The sequence below is a fragment of the Podarcis cretensis genome (assembly GCF_951804945.1).
Source record: "Podarcis cretensis genome assembly, chromosome: 6".
In the NCBI taxonomy this organism is placed as follows: Eukaryota; Metazoa; Chordata; class Lepidosauria; order Squamata; family Lacertidae; genus Podarcis; species Podarcis cretensis.
Window position 1 is genome coordinate 71,242,118 of NC_137175.1, and position 21,798 is coordinate 71,263,915.

Here is a 21,798-nt window from a genome sequence, read left to right on the forward strand (position 1 = left end):
ACGCACAAACATTTGCCTTGGGATATATGTACAGTATGGTCAGTCAAAAATTCATACTAAGAAATCAGAAATAGTATATGAACTTGCACACTAATATAATCAGTCTGTCTGAGCACAAGACATTATGTGTTGAGAACTATACTGTAGTCTACATAAGGTAAAGGTAAAGGGACCCCTGACCATTAGGTCCAGTCATGGCCGACTCTGGGGTTGCGACGCTCATCTCGCTTTATTGGCCGAGGGAGCCGGTGTACAGCTTCTGGGTCATGTGGCCAGCATGACTAAGCCGCTTCTGGCAAACCAGAGCAGCGCACGGAAACACCGTTTACCTTCCTGCCGGAGCGGTATTCATTTATCTACTTGAACTTTAACGTGCTTTCGAACTGCAAGGTTGGCAGGAGCAGGGACTGAGCAACAGGAGCTCACCCTGTCGCGGGCATTCGAACCGCCAACCTTCTGATCAGCAAGCCCTAAACTCTGTGGTTTAACCCACAGCACCACCCGCGTCCCTTATAGCAAATGTACAAAATTGCAGCTGTTATGAGTTCTGAAGTAACCTCATCATTGCATACTAAAGAATGAAAGCAACAACTAGGATATCTGATGGTACTACTGTAATTGATTAGTTTGCTTTACTCCAAAGATGTATACTTTGCACATGTGTGTGCTGGTGCAACCAAGTACCTCTCACTTTGAAAGTAATATAATACCATCATGTTCAAACTCTGGCACGTTGAACAAATTCTGTATATCATAGATGGTTTGTAGATTCAAAAAGACAATTTAAAATGGAACAAATCTCTTGAAGTTAAATGCCCTGCTGCATTATTGCAGAATTTGAGTTCATGTGATTTTAATACTTGGCCTCGCTGTGGTCTCTATCTAAGGCAGATAGGAATCATGTAGCCCTTGAGTTACAAAACTCAGAAGAGTGATCTGGATTTTTAAAGTTCTAAGCAGTTCTGTTTCACTTTAGTGTCCAATAGAGTGACAAGTTACAAAACCAGAGGTGTGGTTTTTCCAGGAAATTCTGAATTGGAAAAATCTCTTATGCACATTATGGCAATTTGCAGCAGAAGATTTTCAATTTGTAGCAGAAAAGTGCCTGGTTTCCTTGAGAGCAATCTAATTTAGCATGTTTATTTTATTTGTATTTAGCAAACAAAGTCAATAATTTGGAAACTGCCAAGCTTCCCTGTATGTAATTAATTAATTAATTAATTATATACCCAAGGCATACTTTCCTTGTTACTAATGAATTTATGAAATATAAAAAAATTAATGAATAAATAAAGCGGTGGAAAATCTTCTAGAATTTTTTCTGCCCACACCACTGATGGTTCAGAAGCCCCTCAGTAAATCTAGCGAGTCTGCCTTGTTAGCTACCGTAGATTCCGGCGTATTAGGCTACTGGGCGTATTAGACGACCCCCCCAAATTGGCAGCTGCAATTTGGAGGTTCGTCTTATAAGCCCAGTTGCCTGATATGCTGGGCAGCTCCGCGCCGGGAGAAAGCTGCCCGGCACGGAGCAGAGCCCGCCGCCCCTGCTGCTGCTTCTGAAGCAGCGTGAGGGGCGGGCTCTGCGCCGGGCGGCTTTCTCCCTGCACAGAGCTGAGCCAGCCACCCGCTGCTTCAGAAGCAGTAGCGGGGCGGGCTCCACGCCGGGAGAAAGCCGCCTGGAGTGGAGTGGAGCCCGCCACTCCTGCTGCTGCTTCCAAAACAGCAGTGCGGCTGCTTCGGAGCCACCGCTGCAGCAGTGGGGGGGGCAGATACCCAGCGTATAAGACAACCCCCGACTTTTTAACCTATTTTCCGGGATTAAAAAGTCGTCTTATACGCCAGAATTTACGGTATTTGGTTTGTTCTTGTGCCTTCCTTCTACTGTTTATATCCTTGTGCTTTGCCTACTCCATACTATTTCAATATACGGTGAGCTTAACTATAGGAACAATCATCATATAGTTAGAACTGGCTGTGTGAGTTGCTCTTGTAAGAAGCATGTGCTAATGATTTATCAAGATCAGGAATGGTTAGCCCTTGGCTCTCCAAGCACATTTTTCTGGCCACTCAAAACTCCCAACAGCAGCTAGGAGTGTGTGTATATTTTGGGGTGGGTGCAGAGGTTTAGCCACTGTGCACACTGCAGCACCTGATCGAAGTGAAAATTACACCCCACCCTGGTCATCAGGTTGATCATTTAATGATTGGTAGAGGGGTGATATTCCTCTATCCTCAGCTAGTTACATGCACAACATGGGTCTGTGTGCATGTAAGAGCGTGGTGTGGCCACACCCACTCAGTTCTGCATGAGCATGGCTACCAGTTAACGTGGTGCAGTGGTCAGCCATATTGTACCCAGCGACTTACACCCTTTCTTCTAAGATGCTGTTTTGTACATCAGTATCAACTTTTCAGATAAGACAAAAAAAAGTTCAGATACCTGAGTTGGGCATTTTGAACACTGACAACCTGAAAGAAAAAAGAAGCAGCTTGCTTTCTGTTTATACAAAAATAGTTTCCTAGTTGCCTGATCAGGCAAAGTAGCTTTGTAAAAGCCTGCACAGTATGCCAGTCCACTTCTTATTTGTCTTTACTGCTTACTGATTTTCAATATAGATAGAACTGCCTGTATGTGATTGCCATTTTCTAATGATAGTGTCTATTTTTAAATTATATAGACTCTGGAAAAAGTGGGAAGTGCTCTCTAAATTATTGGCTTCTCTTGTTGAGTAGCTTTTCTTTTTAAATTTTAAGTTAGAGTAGTTTGAAAAAGGTCATTAATTATCCATTGGTCTGGAGTACAAATCTACTGTACTTGGGTGAGTTTCTGTGCTATGATATTCACCCATCTTAAAAGTGATTTGTATCAAATCTGTATTTGAAAGCAAGAAAGCAGACATTCTGTAACTTGAATAGGAAGATCTGAGAGGTTTAATATAATCAGAATAATTGCAAACACATTAGGTACAGCTGTGAGAATTGTCTACATTTTCATTTTTACCAGGGTAGCCAACTAGTTTAAAATAATTTTTATTTATCTGTCTCATCATTGATTGTTTGCTTAAACTGTTAAATTAATTATTTTGTTCTACTTATAAATTTTCATTGCACTGCTTCACATTTCATTAAATATAACCGTACACTCAATCATTGACTTTCCTTCTCCCCCCCCCCTTTCCAGGTTTCATTTATCCATTAAGACTGCATATTCAAATTTCTCCTTACATTCATATTTCTCCCTTACCCCATATCTTCAATGTTTTAAACTAAAATATAAGTGTGCTTACTGCATAAGTGTGAAATACGCACACTTATTTTAACAGCAAAGTAAACTGTTAAATTAAAATAAGTGTGCATATTTCAAAATTTCATTACTGCTAACATGACCCTATCCTATTCTAACATTGGTACCTTATTGTACAAGCCTAATCCTATGCATATTCTGTTATCCTAGCTACAGATGCTTCTGCATATTTCATACAAATAAATAGTAGTGAACTGACTAGATCATATTGCAAACAGCTTCTGATCAGGTCAGTTTTACTGCTTTTAACAGAAAAGCAAAGAGAGATGAGCAACCTCACAACTGATAGTTTTGCTCATCTGCTCAGAAGGAGTATTGTTAATGTTAGCTCAGTGTTTTCTAGAGCAGTGGTTCCCCAACTTTTTCCCACGGACCACTTAAAAAGCACTGGAGGTCTTTGCAGACCACTTAATCTGCCTGTTGTAGAATTGTAATGTGCTGTGCTAGTTGTTGTTTGATTTTTAATTGTATTTTTACAGGCACGTTGTGGACCCAGAAGGTGGTCTGTAGACCACAGTTTGGGAACTCCTGTTCTAGAAGATTCTCAGCTTGAGCCTGGTGAATCTCATGGGTGTGTGAGAAATCTGTGGTATTTAAGCAACGTTTGAGGGCATCTCCATGCCCTCAACTTGAAAACTTGCTACATAGTTGGAATAATTGCTCTTGGATCTTAATACGATTAAGAGATGGCCTTCTGGTTAACATTGAGCTCAAGTTATTGTTATTGGGGGCTTTGGGGATTCCAACCGATGTATGTTGTAACTGTCATGATGCATCCTTCAAGGGCAATACAAAAAGTATCTTTTGCTACTTCTACCTTTCAGTTTCTAGGCGGGTGGGTATGAATGATAGCTGTCTTGTCAGGGTCTAAATGTATCTCTCCAGATTAAAATAGTGGGAAGCACACATGGCCATAGTACAGTCTAAAGTTCCAGGTGCAATCCAACCGTAAAAAAGGTAAAGGACCCCTGACATTTAAGTCCAGTCACAAACGACTCTGGAGTTGCGGCGCCCATCTTATTCTATAGGCCGAGGGAGCCGGCGTTTATCCGCAGACAGCTTCTGGATCATGTGGCCAGCATGACCAAGCTGCTTCTGGTGAACCAGAGCAGTTCACGGAAACACCATTTACCTTCCCGCCGGAGCAGTACCTATTTATCTACCTGCACTGCCTGTTTTTGAATTGCTAGGTGGGCAGGAGCTGGGACCGAGCAACGTGAGCTCACCCTGTCACAGGGATTCGAACCGCCAACCTTCCAATCGGCAACCCCAAGGCTCAGTGGTTTAGACCACAGCGCCACCCACGTCCCATGGCACACATGGCCATAGTACAGTCTAAAGTTCCAGGTGCAATCCAACTGTAGCTAGCTGCAAAAGAAGAGAAATTTCTGAAGCCCAAGATAAAGGAAAACACTTAATGAACATAAGAAGTATTATATTTCCATCTCATGGCATCAGAGTTGAATATTATCCAAACAATCTTAGAAATCTGTCTAAATCAAACATTGCTTATGGTTTGTTTGTTTGTTTGTTTGTTTGTTTGTTTGTTTAAAAAATATTTGTGCACTCTAGCCTAAAAAAATCATCTTATGTTTTTATGCTTGCAACTGTTTTGAAGAGCTTCTAGGCTAATAAAATATATTTTGTCTAGCTGCATCTTTTTTTCCAGATCATCTTCTGATTGACAACATGCTTTGCATTTTATTGTGCTTTGATAGAAAAAAATTTAAAACTGTTACTAGGGTGCTAGATGTCTAGTGAGTAACCATAATGTGATACTCAGTTGTTTCCATGGGGAGGGGGGGGGGTTGCCCATAACTCTCCAATATGCTGAAATACAGGTTTTCTTAAGTGTGCTGCAGGTAATATTTCGAAACCACTATGCTGCTCATGACCCTGAGGTCATCTCAAATAAATAAAGCAAAAGTTGGACTCAGAGGTTCTTGAAGGAAAGGGCTAGTCCCTATGAAGTTTTCTAAAAAGCAAAAAAAAATATAAGTCACTCAGTTTGAGAAACCAGAACACTCCTAATTATAATCGTTCACCAGAATGGGTTAAGAATTAAACAACTTCAGGATCTGTCAGTTCTGTGGAAGATCCAGACTGATTTTACATACGCACTGTCTGCTTTCGTTTCCTTTGATTCTAATTGTTAGACGAACATCTATTGTAGTTTTACCATGAAAGGCAAATAGTGTTCTAGCTTTGGATACAGAGTAGAAGTAGCGGCTATTTCTCTTTCATCTAGTAAGGTGCAGAGAATAGCACCAGAGACTTCCAGAGCACTTTTTAATTTATGACGAAAGCCTTAGGTGACTGATTTCATAGAATCATAGAATCTTAGAGTTGGAAGAGACCACAAGGGCCATCGAGTCCAACCCCCTGCCAAGCAGGAAACACCATCAGAGCACTCCTGACATATGGTTGTCAAGCCTCTGCTTAAAGACCTCCAAAGAAGGAGACTCCACCACACTCCTTGGCAGCAAATTCCACTGTCGAACAGCTCTTACTGTCACAAAGTTCTTCCTAATGTTTAGGTGGAATCTTCTTTCTTGTAGTTTGGAACCATTGCTCCGTGTCCGCTTCTCTGGAGCAGCAGAAAACAACCTTTCTCCCTCCTCTATGTGACATCCTTTTATATATTTGAACATGGCTATCATATCACCCCTTAACCTCCTCTTCTCCAGGCTAAACATGCCCAGCTCCCTTAGCCGTTCCTCATAAGGCATCATTTCCAGGCCTTTGACCATTTTGGTTGCCCTCCTCTGGACACGTTCCAGTTTCTCAGTGTCCTTCTTGAACTGTGGTGCCCAGAACTGGACACAGTACTCCAGGTGAGGTCTGACCAGAGCAGAATACAGTGGCACTATTACTTCCCTTGATCTAGATGCTATACTCCTATTGATGCAGCCCAGAATTGCATTGGCTTTTTTAGCTGCCGCGTCACACTGTTGGCTCATGTCAAGTTTGTGGTCAACCAAGACTCCTAGATCCTTTTCACATGTACTGCTCTCAAGCCAGGTGTCACCCATCTTGTATTTGTGCTTCTCATTTTTTTTGCCCAAGTGCAATACTTTACATTTCTCCCTGTTAAAATTCATCTTGTTTGTTTTGGCCCAGTTCTCTAATCTGTCAATGTCGTTTTGAAGTGTGATCCTGTCCTCTGGGGTGTTAGCCACCCCTCCCAGTTTGGTGTCATCTGCAAATTTGATCAGGATGCCCTTGAGTCCATCATCCAAGTCGTTGATAAAGATGTTGAATAAGACCGGGCCCAAGACACAACCCTGTGGCACCCCACTAGTCACTCTTCTCCAGGATGAAGAGGAACCATTGATGAGCACCCTTTGGGTTCGGTCAGTCAGCCAGTTACAAATCCACTGAGTGGTAGCATAGTCAAGTCCGCATTTTACCAGCTTCTTTACAAGAATATCATGGGGCACCTTGTCAAATGCCTTGCTGAAATCAAGGTAGGCTACATCCACTGCGTTCCCTTCATCTACCAGGCTTGTAATTCTGTCAAAAAATGAGACCAGGTTAGTCTGACATGACTTATTTTTCAGAAATCCATGTTGACTATTGGTGATCACAGTATTCCTTTTTAGGGGCTCACAGACTGTTTGCTTAATGATCTGCTCCAGAATCTTCCCTGGTATTGATGTCAGACTGACTGGGCGGTAATTATTTGGGTCCTCTCTTTTCCCCTTTTTGAAAATAGGGACAACATTTGCCCTCCTCCAGTCTGCCGGGACTTCACCTGTTCTCCAGGAATTCTCAAAGATGACTGCCAGTGGTTCTGAGATCACATCTGCCAGTTCTTTTAATACTCTTGGATGCAGTTCATCTGGCCCTGGAGACTTGAATACATCTAGACTAGCCAAGTATTCTTGTACTATCTCCTTAGTTATTCTGGGCTGTGTTTCCTCTGCTGAATCATTTGCTCCAAATTCTTCAGGTCGGGCATTGTTTTCTTTATCGGAGAAGACTGAGGCAAAGAAGGCATTGAGGAGTTCAGCCCTTTCTGTGTCCCCTGTTTGCATTTCACCATCTTCTCCTCTGAGTGACCCCACTGTTTCTTTGTTCTTCCTTTTGCTATGAACATACCCATAAAAGCCTTTTTTGTTGCTTTTAACCTCTCTAGCAAGCCTGAGTTCATTCTGTGCTTTAGCTTTTCTGACTTTGTGTCTACATGTGCTGGCTATTTGTTTGAATTCCTCTTTGGTGGTTTCCACCCTTTTCCATTTTTTGTACACATCCTTTTTTAATCTTAACTCAGTTAAAAGTTCTTTAGATAGCCACCCTGGCTTCTTTAGGCACCTTCCATGTTTCCGTCTCATTGGTATTGCCTGAAGTTGTGCTTTTACTATCTCCCTCTTAACAAACTCCCAGCCATCATGAACTCCTTTTCCTTTTAGTATTACTGTCCATGGGATCTCACCCAGCACTTCCCTAAGTTTATTTTACTAGATTAAACACTGGAACCATAAACGTTACTTATTCCAAGGTAGTGACTTGCCTTGCACTGTAGCTGTCGAGGTGTCAGTTTTAGGGCTTGTCCGTTGCCCCATGGCTGGACACTGTGTACATCATAATTCAAAGATTGTTTGGCTGGGGGGACTGTGAAAACTATATAGGCTAATGAAGCTGTAATATTCCTATCATTTTAACCATGGCTAACAGAGCCAGATCAGACTGCAAGATTGTGCATTCTTTCCTATACCACCCTTTTATGTAAATTATATCACCTTCTTACTCCTGCTCTTAACCATGGTTAGTACTAACCAGAGTTTGTATAAAACTTGGATTTCATACCAAGATCTGAAACTAGTTAGCAGTCCTTGTGAACTCTTGTTACTGTTAACCAGGATTAATTCCAGTGCACATGAACTGTAGTTAAAACTCAGGACAAATTAACATATGGGGAGGAAGGAGCTATTCAAATGAGCTGTCTACAGGAGGGAGAGGGAAAGCTTCCACTTTTGATTTTAAGCTAGCCATATTTCTAGAGTTGGGAGACCATGGCTTAAGAACAAGTCAGGTTTAGAACCATGATTATGTCCACCTGATCAAATCAGTATTTTCAGGTGCCTTCTGCACCTTCATACAGCCACTTCACTCCTCTCTTTGGGTAAGTGATGAAACAAGCTAGGAAACAGCAGCTAGCCATAGTTTTCTGTTACCCAGAACTAGGAACTTGGGTTAATGGCTTTGAAATAAGGCATGGTCTGTGAATCAGCTTTAAATCTTGGCTTTGTACGGTGGCTTTTTAAAGAAAAGTGATTAGCCATAGTTCCAGTACAGACCTAATGGAAAGCTGCATCCACAAAAGATAAATGGGGGTGTATGTGAAAGTCCATGACTCAGTACATCATTTTCATAGCTATAAACCATAGTTTTCCAATGTGTGAAACAGTGACAACCTGAAGTATCTCTGTGACCCTCTGTTGTAAACACAAAGTAGATTTAGGGTTTTCTGCACTTGCTAAAATTTATGTAACAGTAAACCTTCCCCACGTGCATTTTGAGAAGTTATGGCAGTTTAAAAAATTGTTTTAAAATAAACTTTAGTTAAAATGTATGCAGTTGTATCCAGCAGTGTTCCATTCACACAACAGGGTGCAGAGCAAGGCCAAAATCTGTTGCGCTCCCCCAGACCCCAGTCCTCATGCCGCCTTCCCAAAGCTGGGTAAGCGAGGCATGGGCTTTGGGAAAGAGGCATGAAGTTCTGGCTGGGTCCTGGAGTCCTTGCTTTGATACAGGAGTGGAAAGAAATGGGAGGAAGCTGAATGTTGGCTGGAGGAGTGGAGACCTCTCCTTTCTGCCCTGACTCCAGCTGCTTCAGAAGAAGGAGCAGGATGCTTGCTCTCCCCCCCCCCCACCTTTCTGCAGAGGACAGGGCCTTGGCGGAGGCCGAAGAGGGCTTTGAGCAGCCAAGGGAGGAGGTGGAACAGGAGGTGGCAGTGACTGAACAGGAGTCTGACAAGGAGGGGTGCAGTCTTGCTGCCTAGAATCAGTTGCTGTCTTTGTGGATGGGAGGAGACCCACCCATCCAATAGATTGGGCATTTGCAACCCCAACATTCATGCAAGGCAAGTGAGTCTCATGAGTGAGTACACCACACTTTGTCTTTAAAAGCTTGGTGGGTGAAACTTGTTGGGACATCTTCATTGTTTCCTTCAAGTGGTGAATGTGTTACCCTGGTCCCAAGCCCTGTGTTTGTTAGAGCCTATATTGTTACTTGCCAGAATAAAGATCTTGTTCTTACTTAAAAGTAAGAGCTTCTGTTTGCAAGTTTGGGGACAGGAGCTAGCACATACAACCCAGGAAGCTGCAGCAGGAATCCCCCCAAATCTCAGATGGCCTTTCCTCCCCTTGAAAGGAAGTGCAACACTTTCTGGATTCATGCCTAGACACAATTTCTTGGGGCAGCATTTGTCTCCTCTGGCATAAATGTGTTTACATTATATCACTAGTGGCTGCATTTTTAACTTTCGGACAGTAGGTGCCAGTAGATAGCTTTTGAATTAAAATAGAAATGTGGCGAGCGCTGCCATAGCAACAACTTCCTCTTGGCGATGTTATTTATAGAAATGCTGCTGCCTCATCTTTACATTGCTCTCATGCTAAAGAGAGACTTTCTGAGATGCTTTAAAAAGCTCTTCTGGCAAGATGTAGGATATCTGTTTGTTCTAGACTGATTTTATACACACACACACACACACACACACACACACACACACTGTATCTCCCATATATTAACTGTTCTGTTTAAATAGCTATATTCATTATACAGCAGATATCTACTTTAAGCACCCTAGGGACTTGGACACATTTGGTGAGATTCCCCACCCCCACCCCTTTTCTGCCTTTAAGCCTCCCTAAGCTATATCACAAACTGATTTGAGAGACCCCTCAGTTGTAAAAGTGTTTGGCATGAGTGGGGGTAGGGGCTGGCCCTGGTATTTCCAGAACATGAATTCAAGTCCCTCTGGGCACATGTAACTAGTTGAGCAGTTCTTTGGATTCTAGGTATAGTCAGGTTTGTTCATTTAGCTTGATGGATGACTCTGGCAGTGTTCACTACAGATTAACATATTAGCTAATTGGGTATGTATGCATACTAGCATACAGAATTAATGGAGAATTTCACGTTACAGGGCAGTTCAGTATATTTTTCTCCATAAGTAAGTACCATTGAATTCAGTGGGATTTACTCTCAGGTAAGTGTGCGTAGCTGCAGAGTACATTTTACCCCCTATACAGGCCAAACTAAAAAATGGTGCTTTTCTGAGATTTGTTTGTTCCTGCAGTGTAAAATTAACGGTTATAACCCTTTCAATCCATGTCTGATTCCCTTCCCTGAAAGTCCACCTTCCCTGAACACTGGTGATCCTTTTCAGAAAAGATTATAATACATGGATTAAGCTCTTGCTTAAGTCTTTGAAAGTAACTAATGGGAGTTTTATGTTGGGAGATGCTTAAATATGCTGGTACTGATTAAAGGGGTGTATATATGTCACAATGTAGGGACGCGGGTGGTGCTGTGGGTTATACCACAGAGCCTAGGACTTGCTGATCAGAAGGTCGGCGGTTTGAATCCCCGCAATGGGGTGAGCTCCCATTGCTCAGTCCCTGCTCCTGCCAACCTAGCAGTTTGAAAGCACGTCAAAGTGCAAGTAGATAAATAGGTACCGCTCTGGCGGGAAGGTAAACGGCATTTTTGTGTGCTGCTCTGGTTCGCCAGAAGTGGCTTAGTCATGCTGGCCACATGACCCGGAAGCTGTACGCCGGCTCCCTCAGCCAATAAAGCGAGATGAGCGCTGCAACCCCAGAGTTGGTCACCACTGGACCTAATGGTCAGGGGCCCCTTTACCTTTACCTTATATGTCACAACATAATCATCCTTTTTCTAACGTGCACTTTCTTCATTTTTAAAAAATAAAAAGAATGCACATGAACGCCACCTGTAATATGTTGAAACTTTTCTAGCGGCGTGTGTAGGTTCTAAAATTAAGATTTATATTTTTAAAATTCATTTTGTGAACCTAAAATCTTTCTACAAATCTCTTCTTAAAATTATACGGAAATCAATATTAATATTACCTTTACAACATCTTTTATTATTTACTAGGAGAGCAACCTAACAGTCACTCAAACAGATTTCAGTGTAAATACATGCTTTTCTCTTATTTCGTTTTATGCAAGCTTGTAGTGTCACAAGCAGCAATCCTGTGAAGGGATACATATGCTCATGCCCAAGGCAATATTGTAAATGACTCTTTAACAATACTGTAGAAGTTCAGAAATTTGTGGTAGGGTTGTTGTTGTACTGTCCTTTAGGTAAGGTTTTCATGATTAATGAGATAATAAAAATGAACAGCAAGTAATATTTTTGCAAGATGGGGTAGCTTTTGCTGTTAGCTACATTGCCTTCTCCCATCTGTTCTGATCTTTCTGAGATAGGCAATGGAGAAGAATAAAGGCAATGGACAATAATTAGGCCAGTACCTTGTAATGGGGTGGGGTGAGTGCGAGTGAACAGGCAAAAACATCTTGTGTGCAGGTGGGAGGGAGAGGGGAGGCCTGGGCCCAGTTGTGCGTGGCGAAGGAAGGTGCACTCTGCAGAAGTGCAGGGAGAGAGGCAAGGGGATATGGAACATTTCAGGGACTGGCTAAGTCACCAGACTTAGAATAATTTGTCAACTCCACAGGTTTTCACAAGAGGGGAACCATATTCTTAAATCTGTCTGAAAACAAAAAGTTAAGAATGGTCACAGCAAGGTGTCAGGGAAGGGAAACATATAGTGTATGTCCTAAGGTCTGCTTGCCTAAGAGGCAATCTCTATGCATTTTTGCCTCCCCCTCTTATCTCAGCATTGATAAGGAAGATGGGAGGTAATCAGGCACAGGTGATTATACAGTGGATCCTCGAGTACGTAATCTTAGGGTTGCGAATGTGGCAAACCTGGAAGTGAGTTTGCCGCGTGTGCAGAAGCGCTCTGCGGTGGCGTGCACAAAAGCGGTCCTCCAGTTATGAAATTTTCGGGATATGGCCGGGCCTCCAGAACGAATCCTGTTCATCACCAGAGGTACCACTGTAATAGCACCAATAGGCCCCCACTATCCCTGGTTTTCACACCTCGTGAGTCTTGCCAGATCTACTAGGTAAGAGCCCTGGATGTTCTTCAACCATATGCCCAGAAACTGCGTGGAATATCTTGACCCTCCATGGTTATTCCAGTAAAGACCTTTTCCTCTTCTTGAGGGAAAGACAGCAGCCAGGCCCTTGCGGGGTTGAATCTGGGTGGGTGCATAGCTTCCGTCTATAGGGCGCACCGGCCCATAGGGCGCACTTATTTTTTTGGGGGGGGGAATAAAGAAAAAAAATATCCCCCCCCCCCGAGCCCCAAAGAGCAAAGAAGCGATGACAGCGAGCGGGATGGATCCCGCTAGCTGTCCTGGCTTCATTTTTAGCCTCGGGGCTGGGGGTCCGGGAGCAAAGGCGAGGTTGCGCAACCTCGCCATCGCTCCCGGAGCTTGCGGGGCTGGGGGAAGCCTGAGCTTCCCCCGACCCCAGCCCCCAGAACAGGCTGCTATCCACAAGCCTGGGGAGCCCGGCGGGAAGTCGCGCCGGGCTCCCAAGGCTTGCGGAAAGCTGCCCGAAGCCCGGGGTGCACCCCGCTGCGCTCCCCGGGTTTCGGGTTGCAGGCTGCTGTCCGCAAGCCTTGGAAGCCCGGCTCCCAAGGCTTGCGGATAGCTTCCTGAAGCCTGGAGAGCGAGAGGGGTCGGTGTGCACCAACCCCTCTCGCTCTCCAGGCTTCAGCGAAAACCTGCATTCGCCCTATAGGACGCACACACATTTCCCCTTCATTTTTGGAGGGGAAAAGGTGCGTCCTATAGGTCGAAAAATACGACACTTTTTCCAGGGGCATCTCCGATGTTAATTGTTTTCCTTCAAACGAGTAAAAGTTGCTAACTAGTTTTTTTGTAGGGTTGTTGGTTTTCCTCTTCTCAACGTTCTTCTGATGCTCTTTTTAAAATTATTGTTTTGATCCACACATACAAACACAAATTATTTTGTGTGTGTGTGGAATTTTTACATCTGTGGCTTAGGAGTCATACTTATTTGCCTCGGTGTATGAAACCAAAAGTAATCAAATATGTTGCGGGGGGGGGATCTCGCTATTAGGTTCTTTTCAGTTATTTTTCTTGTAATTGCAAAGCCCCTGGATGAACGTAGCCACTGAGTAGGACCTTAGGTGACCCCTGTAACACTGTGCAGCATTGCTCAGCAGCAAGTGCAGCTATTTAATTAGTTCTTTAGAAGTTGGGAAGAGGCTTCCTGCCAAGGTTTTTGGATCCTGACCACATATTTACTGTGTGTACATGCCCTGCAGCATGTAAACACATTTTCTTTTTTAGCATGGATATGACTTGCACATTATAGGAATCTAATGACTATGTGCAGTATACAGATATACCATCAAGTTTTCTAAACAGGAAATGTTTTGAAATTTTCTCTTAATCTGCAGTAGTAAACTATAATATCTAACACTGCTAATAAACTAAAAGCAAATTATGCTTTCTGGATCCTGGCTTCTGTTATCCCTTTTCAAAATAACAAAACACATGCTTGTTCTCATCTCCCTGAGGTGGTTCCCCCCCCCCCCGCCCAGAAGTGGAGAGTTAACATGCAAACAGTACAGGGTTTTTTTTCCCTCTAGTCACCACCCTGAGCTGATATCAAGAGCCTTTTGCTGAGAATAGCTCTTGAAGCTTGGTTTTATATTAACAGGAAGCAGAACAGCAGTTGCGGCTTTAGCACACTGCATACAGGAAGTCTGACACATTCTTAGTCCTCAGCTTCTGTGCTAAATTCTTAAGTTGAGAATTGTTTCTTGCCTCTAACGTACACCTTAAATGTACTTAGATGGCAGCCCAGAAGGAGTTACAGGGCAGCCAGAGCGTGGGGACTGCTAATGCTTTGCAGAGACTGGAAGGGTTTGCCAACAGACTTTTTCACAGGCACTCCAAAGGTTCTACAAGTGAACTGAAAGTGGCTCTGGAAAATGAGTCTTCTCATTCCTCTGAACCCGCTGCACTGTGGGACAGATCAAGTAAGTGTGTGAGTTGGGGAGGGGTATTACTTGGTATGTAATGGCAAACTGTAACATGTTGCACACTAAATATAGAAAAATGCTGACAGCCAAACTGGTGAATTAAATGATCAGCAAGTGGATTCAAATCTGTAGTTTTGTTTCTTAAAGCATATGTGATCAGGTCACAGAGTATTATTATCAGTCAGCTTACTTTAGTAATTTCATTGCCTTGCATATTTTCCTGCCTGCGTTAAATGTCTACTTCTTCATTATTTGAAGTTGTGTTTTTGAAGCGCTAAGGCTGCCTATTAATTGTTGGCTGTCCTTAAGCTTGAATGATTGAAGAGAAGGGCATGCAAGGGTGCTGCAAAGGTGATTTACACAACAAAACAGGCTGCAGTATGGAGACTCTCTTGCAGTTTAGGCCCCATGGACACAGGACTGGCGCAGTGTGGTGAAGAGATTGACAGACACATCAGCATGTGCAGTGCCTCTAGCTGTATCAGAGCTGGGAAATATTCTATTATATGAGAAGATCTTGTGTACACAACCTGTAGTCGCACATTAAAATGGATGGGGCTACCACCCTCTTGTCAAGCGAAGTTGGAAATATAAGTAGTATAAGCTTCGTGGAAGAAGGTAAAATACTGCATGTATATCAGATCATGGTGTTTGTAAATCATTCTTCTTTATAGTTCGAACAGAGCAGCATTTTCACTTCAGTAGTAACCATGTGGTTGGTGTAGCTTAGGTTGCCTAGTGGGTGGGGAGTTTGCCAGTGAGCACCATAGCTGACCATGCTAGTTATTTAACAAGATACTGACAAATATGCAGTTAGCCTATTGGGAGTTCAAATATGAGACTATAAATACTTTCATATTTACTAAGCAGCTATATATATTCTAATACATTTTCATACATTTCATTAATTTTGTATAATCAATAGGGCTCCCACTTCTCTGGGCAAAGGCATAGAAAATTCAGGATATTTTCTTTATTTGCCTCTTGGAGTGGAGACTATTGAGTCTGGTGTTCAAAGTAGCATTCATACTTATTTTAAGGGGAATAATAGATAAATACGTATATCGAAACTCAAAGTTTTAAATCATGGTCTTGATTATTTACTAATTTACATTAATCTCATGTTGTGGAAACTGATCCCTAAGTTTATTGTTAACAGCAAGTATTAGCTAAATGCTATACCATAATTTTAATCAGGGTTGAAACTCTTAATGTAATAGTGCATTGTCTCCCTGATAGATGGCCTATGCAGAGAATGGGACAAGGGGAGCGCAACCTTGCTCCTGCTTCTCAAGTCTCTTTGAGACTTTTGATGCCATTCACCATGGTATCCACCCGGACCAGATCCATGAAATGGGAGCTGGAGTCACTGTGTTACAGTGGTTTCAGACCCACCTACATGACTGTGTCCAGAGAGAAGCATCGGGAGGTGCTTCTTGGTTCACTGGAGTGCCGCAGGCTACTATTCCATACTCAATGCTATGAAGCCACTGGGAGCAGTCATTAGGAGTTTTGTGGTCAGGTGCCATCAGCTGTATTTCTCCATAATATATGTATCAGGAGAAGTCATGCAGGCCCTCGAACAGTCCTTGGATGCGGTGGTGAGATGGATGAGAGAAAATAACCTGAGCTTGAATCCTGGGAAGATGGAGGCATTGTGGATGAGTAGTTCCTGTGTCCATTTATTGAATGGGTCAATGGTCTGTCTTGAATGGGGTTGCACTCCCTCTGAAGATGTTGGTACCCAGCTTGAGGGTTCTTCTGGATCCAGCTGTGTCACTGGAGGCTCAGGTAGCCTCAGTGGCCAGATGTACGTACTTTTAGCAGCTGTGACTGGTGAAACAACTGCAGCCATACCTGGACTGAGAGAGATCAATTACAGTAGTTCAGGTTTGGGTGAATCAGAGTGCTTTAAAGCAATCCACTCTTTATGTCTGACTTCCCTTTCAACCGATCCGGAAGCTGTAGTTAGTGCAGAATGCTGCAGCCTGGTTGCTGGCAGGAATCAACCCCTGTCAGCATAAAGCACCTCAGCTTGCAAATCTACACTGGTTGCTCATTTTCTACCAGGCCATGTTCATTTCGTTACTATTAGTATATAAAACCCTTAACAGCTTGAGACCAGTTTATCTTGCACGATCACCTTAACCCATATGTGCCCACTCAACTTCTTTGATCTGCAGAACTAGCACTGTGCTTGTGTTAAAGGTAAAGGGACCCCTCACCATTAGGTCCAGTCATGACAGACTCTGGGGTTGCAGCACTCATCTCGCTCTATAGGCTGAGGGAGCCGGCGTTTGTCCGCAGACAGCTTCCGGGTCATGTGGCCAGCATGACTAAGCCGCTTCTGGCGAACCAGAGCTGCACACAGAAACACTGTTTACCTTCCCGCTGGAGCGGTACCTATTTCTCTACTTTGTGCTTTCAAACTGCTAGGTTGGCAGGAGCAGGGACCGAGCAACGGGAGCTCACCCCGTCACGGGGATTCGAACCACCGACCTTCTGATCGGCAAGTCCTAGGCTCTGTGGTTTAACCCACAGCGCCACCCGCGTCCTGTGCTAGTGTTACATAACATTAATTCCACATTCATTTATTACATATATACACACACACACACACACACACACACACACACACACCACCTTTTATGGGTGGTGCTGTGGGTTAAACCACAGAGCCTAGGGCTTGCCGATCAGAAGGTCAGTGGTTCGAATCCCTGTGACGGGGTGAGCTCCGGTTGCTCAGCCCCTGCTCCTGCCAACCTAGCAGTTCGAAAGCACGAAGGGCAAGTAGATAAATAGGTACCGCTCTGGCAGGAAGGTAAACGGCATTTTCATGCGCTACTCTGGTTCACCAGAAGCAGCTTAGTCATGCTGGCCACATGCTGTACGCTGGCTCCCTTGGCCAGTAAAGTGAGATGAATGCCGCAACCCCAGAGTTGTCCGCGACTGGACCTAATGGTCAGGGGTCCCTTTACCTTTACCACCTTTTATCTTCCAAGGATCTCATAAAAAATCATTTGTTTAGTTTGGCAGTTTTTTGACATCAGGCAAGCACCTTCACGGTTCTCTTTTGGGCATCTGTTTAAAGCATTTTTGTTCAGACAAGCCTATCTAGACATGTAGAAGTTACACGTGCTTTATTTCTTTTTAGATACTATTGATTTTAAACATATCCTGAATAAAACAAACAAATATTCTTCTCTAGATACATTTTCCATTACATTTTTGCAGCCGGAGACCACTTTTATAAACAATCTATATTACTTGCAATGCAATGCAAACCCAACAATAAATGTAAAGCTGCCAGGTCATTATTTTAGAAACAAGGCACTGTCCATTCTTTTAATATTTTGATTTGATACCTCGGGTTAAGTACTTAATTTGTTCCTGAGGTCCGTTCTTAACCTGAAACTATTCTTAACCTGAAGCACCACTTTAGCTAATGGGGCCTCCTGCTGCCGCCGCACCGCCGAACCATGATTTCTCTTCTCATCCTGAAGCAAAGTTCTTAACCCGAGGTACTATTTCTGGGTTAGTGGAGTCTGTAACCCTGAAGCATATGTAACCCGAGGTACCACTGTATATCTATGTCACTTTCCTAGTCCAAGGTATCCCATGGTAACTTAGAACTGCTGCATTAGCATCATCAAAGTGACCTTTCCGGGGTGCAAGCCTGGGCAGTATGAGTGGAGGTCCTGGGGTGCCCAGACAACAAGATTCCCCTTGGCTGAAGGACATTTAGGGATTCGACTTCAGATTGGATAGGACTTACTCCTTAGCCATTTTTCTTTTCCTGAAGATGTTCTGCATGGCAGCAGGTACAGATTTTTCTTCAGAGTTTACTCCCAAAGCTTTAATCACAAAAGTTTATAGCCATAAGGCAACAGTGGTTTAGGGTCAGAGTTTTCTTTCTCCTAGATGGACTACCTTCCCAGGTTGATTCTCTCCCCCCCGCCGCCCCTCATTTCCCTCTACAGTGCCTTATTGACCGTTGGATCCACTACTTGTTTTCTCTGCTCAATCTGCCAGAGCCTGTCTTTGCATGCAAGGGAAGTCCATAAATCACCAACGGTTTGAGACCCTCACCTGGTTTAGCCAACCAGTGGAAGCCATTTCTCGGGGTGACAGCTTCTAGGAGTTGGTAAGAGTTGAGTGCAGGGTGGGAACCAAAAGTGGACAAACTACCCCAGAATGATTATAATGTGTCCCCATCAAAGGTACTACCCCTCCCCTGACAACCTCTACACCCCAGAGTGGAATATCGGAGGGAAACATAAAGGGGAGAGGAGGATGTGAGCAACACAGTGCCTTAATCTTTAAGGTGCATAGATGCCCTTAGATGTTCAAAAAAGAGAGCAAATCTCATTTAAAACCATGTAATTGTAGCACTGGAAAGGAGGGAGGAAAACTAGAATGGTAAAAATTCTATTGCAGCCCTATAGGTCTATTGCATGGGTAGGCAAACTAAGGCCCAGGGGCCGGATCCAGCCCAATTGCCTTCTAAATCCGGCCAGCGGACGGTCCAGGAATCAGCGTGTGTTTACATGAGAAGAATGTGTCCTTTTTAAAAACTGCATCTCTGAGTTATTTGTGGGGCCTGCCTGGTGTTTTTACATGAGTAAAATGTGTGCTTTTATTTAAAACGCATCTCTGGGTTATTTGTGGGGCATAGGAATTCGTTCATTTTCCCCCCAAAAAATATAGTCCGGCCCTGCACAAGGTCTGAGGGACAGTGGACCGGCCTGCTGAAAAAGTTTGCTGGGCCCTGGTCTATTGCTTCGACATATCCTCTTTGCAAAACATCTTGTTATGCAGTTATAGTCCTCAAAGAGGAAGCTGTATCTCTATGTGGGTTGTTAGCTTCTTGTGGTTTAATAATGTGAGCAGAATAGTTCTCTCTCTCCCTACCCTGAGTTAAGCTGCTCACAGCTGCGACAGGTTATTGGGAAGCTGTATTGCCTCCATTCAGGTTTTCGGGGATCAGATGGACATTAGTATGTGAAGCGCATACTATGAAGTGTTTTAAGTTATACACTGATTTTCTGGCTGCATTTTTTGGCTTAAAAGCACTTATCTGTTTCCAATGGCTTTTTAATACTGACAAGGATTGTTACTTTTGTTCTCCATTTTTAGAAAATACGGTCTTTTACATAGTTTCAAAAAACCCCGTTGATTCTTTATTTAAGCTTCTAAATACCATGGAGACATTATGTATAATGTTTAGCCATTTTTTGTTTTCCTTAATTGTGATAAAGCATTTCTGAATATCATTATGGTTGAACTAGGTTTTCAAGTGTCTACCAATATACACTTGGTAAGCTTATACCATGGCTTTGTGTTTGGGATTCTAAACAGTCAATACATGAAACACTGGTTTTTCTTGTGAGGGTTTAGCATTTAGCTCTCCAGATTCTGCTGGACAACAAGTTCCATCATATCTAGCCATTGGACATGCTGATTGGGGGTTATGGGAGCTGGAGTCCAGTCACAGATTATTAGGTCTCTCTGGTTTTCTTGTTTGACCAGGCCAGGGAGTTAACACCTTGAACGCTACAAATTTGAGTTCCGGATCAACTGTGATTTTATTGTGGGCGACTTTGGAGAAATCATTTTGCTCTGGTTCTGTGTGTATGGGATGGACATAGTACCATATTTTATAAGATTATTAAAGAGAACTGCATAAAAATATAAAGCACAGTGTACAAATTAACCTCTACATGTAACACCTGTTTTGCCCTGGCTTCTGATAAATTTCTGGGGTCAATCACAGTGATGGTTTTGACTATGAAGTCTTATATAGTTGGGAACCTGTTGCCTTACAGAAATCTCTCTCATTATCAACCTACCCGGACATTTAAGTCATGATCATGGGCCCTTGTCCAAGTGTCCTTCCAACAGAAATGTGGTTACAAGAGAGAGGCCCTTCACTGTAAAGACCCTCGGTTGGAATGCTTTTCCAATGGAAGCTTACCTAGCACCAAGACCCACCATTTTTCAGTGCCAGTTTCCTCTACGTCTGGCACATGGTTGTTAATTGTATTTCTCTGTGGCTTGATGGTTTTTCATTTTTTTAAATAGCTGTTTTAGTGGTGATCTTGTTGATGTATTTATTGTTGGGAATGGTGTATGATTGCTTTTAGTTTGAAGCACATTTATGTAATACTCAGTTTGATATAAATCACAATAAAGTAGTGATGGTAATAATGGTACACCAGCAATCAAGATGGTACTGTATAGGTTGTACTGTGTGTGGAATGAGTTAATTCCAAGGATGTTGGTTGGTTGTGCTGCATGATGTAGCATGACAGTACATTATAATAGGCGGCGGGGGGGGGGTAGAGTTATGCTTTGAGCACTTTCCAGGTATTTCCTAATATCCTATAGAGCATCTGCTAGACTATCTTGAGTTTTGTGCGTGTGAAGAAACACTATTTTTTAAAAAAAGTCATATTAATAAAAAACATAGAAATATGTTGCTTATGTGGATAAATTAAAGCTTTAGGAGAAACTACTGGTTGGGTACAAGCAGACCGATAATTCTCCTCTAAGGTTGCTATGGAAACAAGCAGTGCTTGATATAATTGAGAACATCTTAAAACATCCTGGCGTTTTTGCTTTTTCCCCCTCTGCCATTTTGAGTCGCTTTATCTGTGTATAGGTAATGCTGGCTCAAAAACAAGTCGTTAATGAGCATCACTATTTGAATATGGATCTGCTATCAACTGCTGGTATTTTTATTGGATAGTTTGCATATCTCAAGCTGGCTGGATGAATACAAGCTCTCTGGATTTGTTTGTCTTCCAGTTCTAGTGGCCGTATGTGAGAGCATCAATGCTTTTACTTTAGAGATTAAATAACTCATTTACTGGGCAAACATTACTAGCAATATGTTTCCAAAAACCAGCCTTTCAACATGAATGGTAAGTCACTTCCATGTTTCTAATGTTATAGTTTCGTTGGAACGATAAATTTATCTGCTTTTAAAGGAAGTATACAGAATTATCCCCTGTGTTACGTTAATTTATTGTGAGCTGTTTTCTTTTTCATCTAGTTATTATAGAGTTGCTCTAAAAAGAAAAAAAGACCAGTAGTAAATTGTTTAGTATTCTATAATGTATCTGGATGCAGCATTTAATAGAATATAAATTATAACAGAGCTAATGCTTTCTTTGTAAGTTTATATTTTTTGCTATGTATAATTAAAGTTTAACAATTGTAAGTGAAGACTTGTAGAAGCATCCTAGCTTTTATTTTAATTAGTTTTCTTTTAGCATCTTTCATGTCACCATTTGTAGAAATTTACATAAATATCTGAGTCAAATGTTTGTCTCATCATTTGCAGATGGGGAATTTTTTTAGCTTTCTGTGTGTGGT

General features: G+C 42.7%; 1 protein-coding gene across 3 annotated transcripts in view; it reads left to right on the forward strand.

Annotated features, from left to right (window-relative positions):
* Positions 1-21,798, forward strand: part of PRKACB (protein kinase cAMP-activated catalytic subunit beta) — a 57,661-nt gene that overhangs the window by 9,074 nt on the left and 26,789 nt on the right. Inside the window, exon 1 of one of the 3 annotated variants that reach the window (XM_079981618.1) lies at positions 14,154-14,418. The exons of 1 other annotated variant lie outside the window; for it this stretch is intronic. In XM_079981618.1, coding sequence (XP_079837744.1) covers positions 14,232-14,418 — 187 coding nt within the window. In that variant the 5' untranslated portion in view covers positions 14,154-14,231. Of the gene's footprint in view, positions 1-14,153; positions 14,419-21,027; positions 21,345-21,798 lie in introns of those variants that run through there. One more of the 3 variants, XM_079981620.1, reaches the window with a different exon arrangement.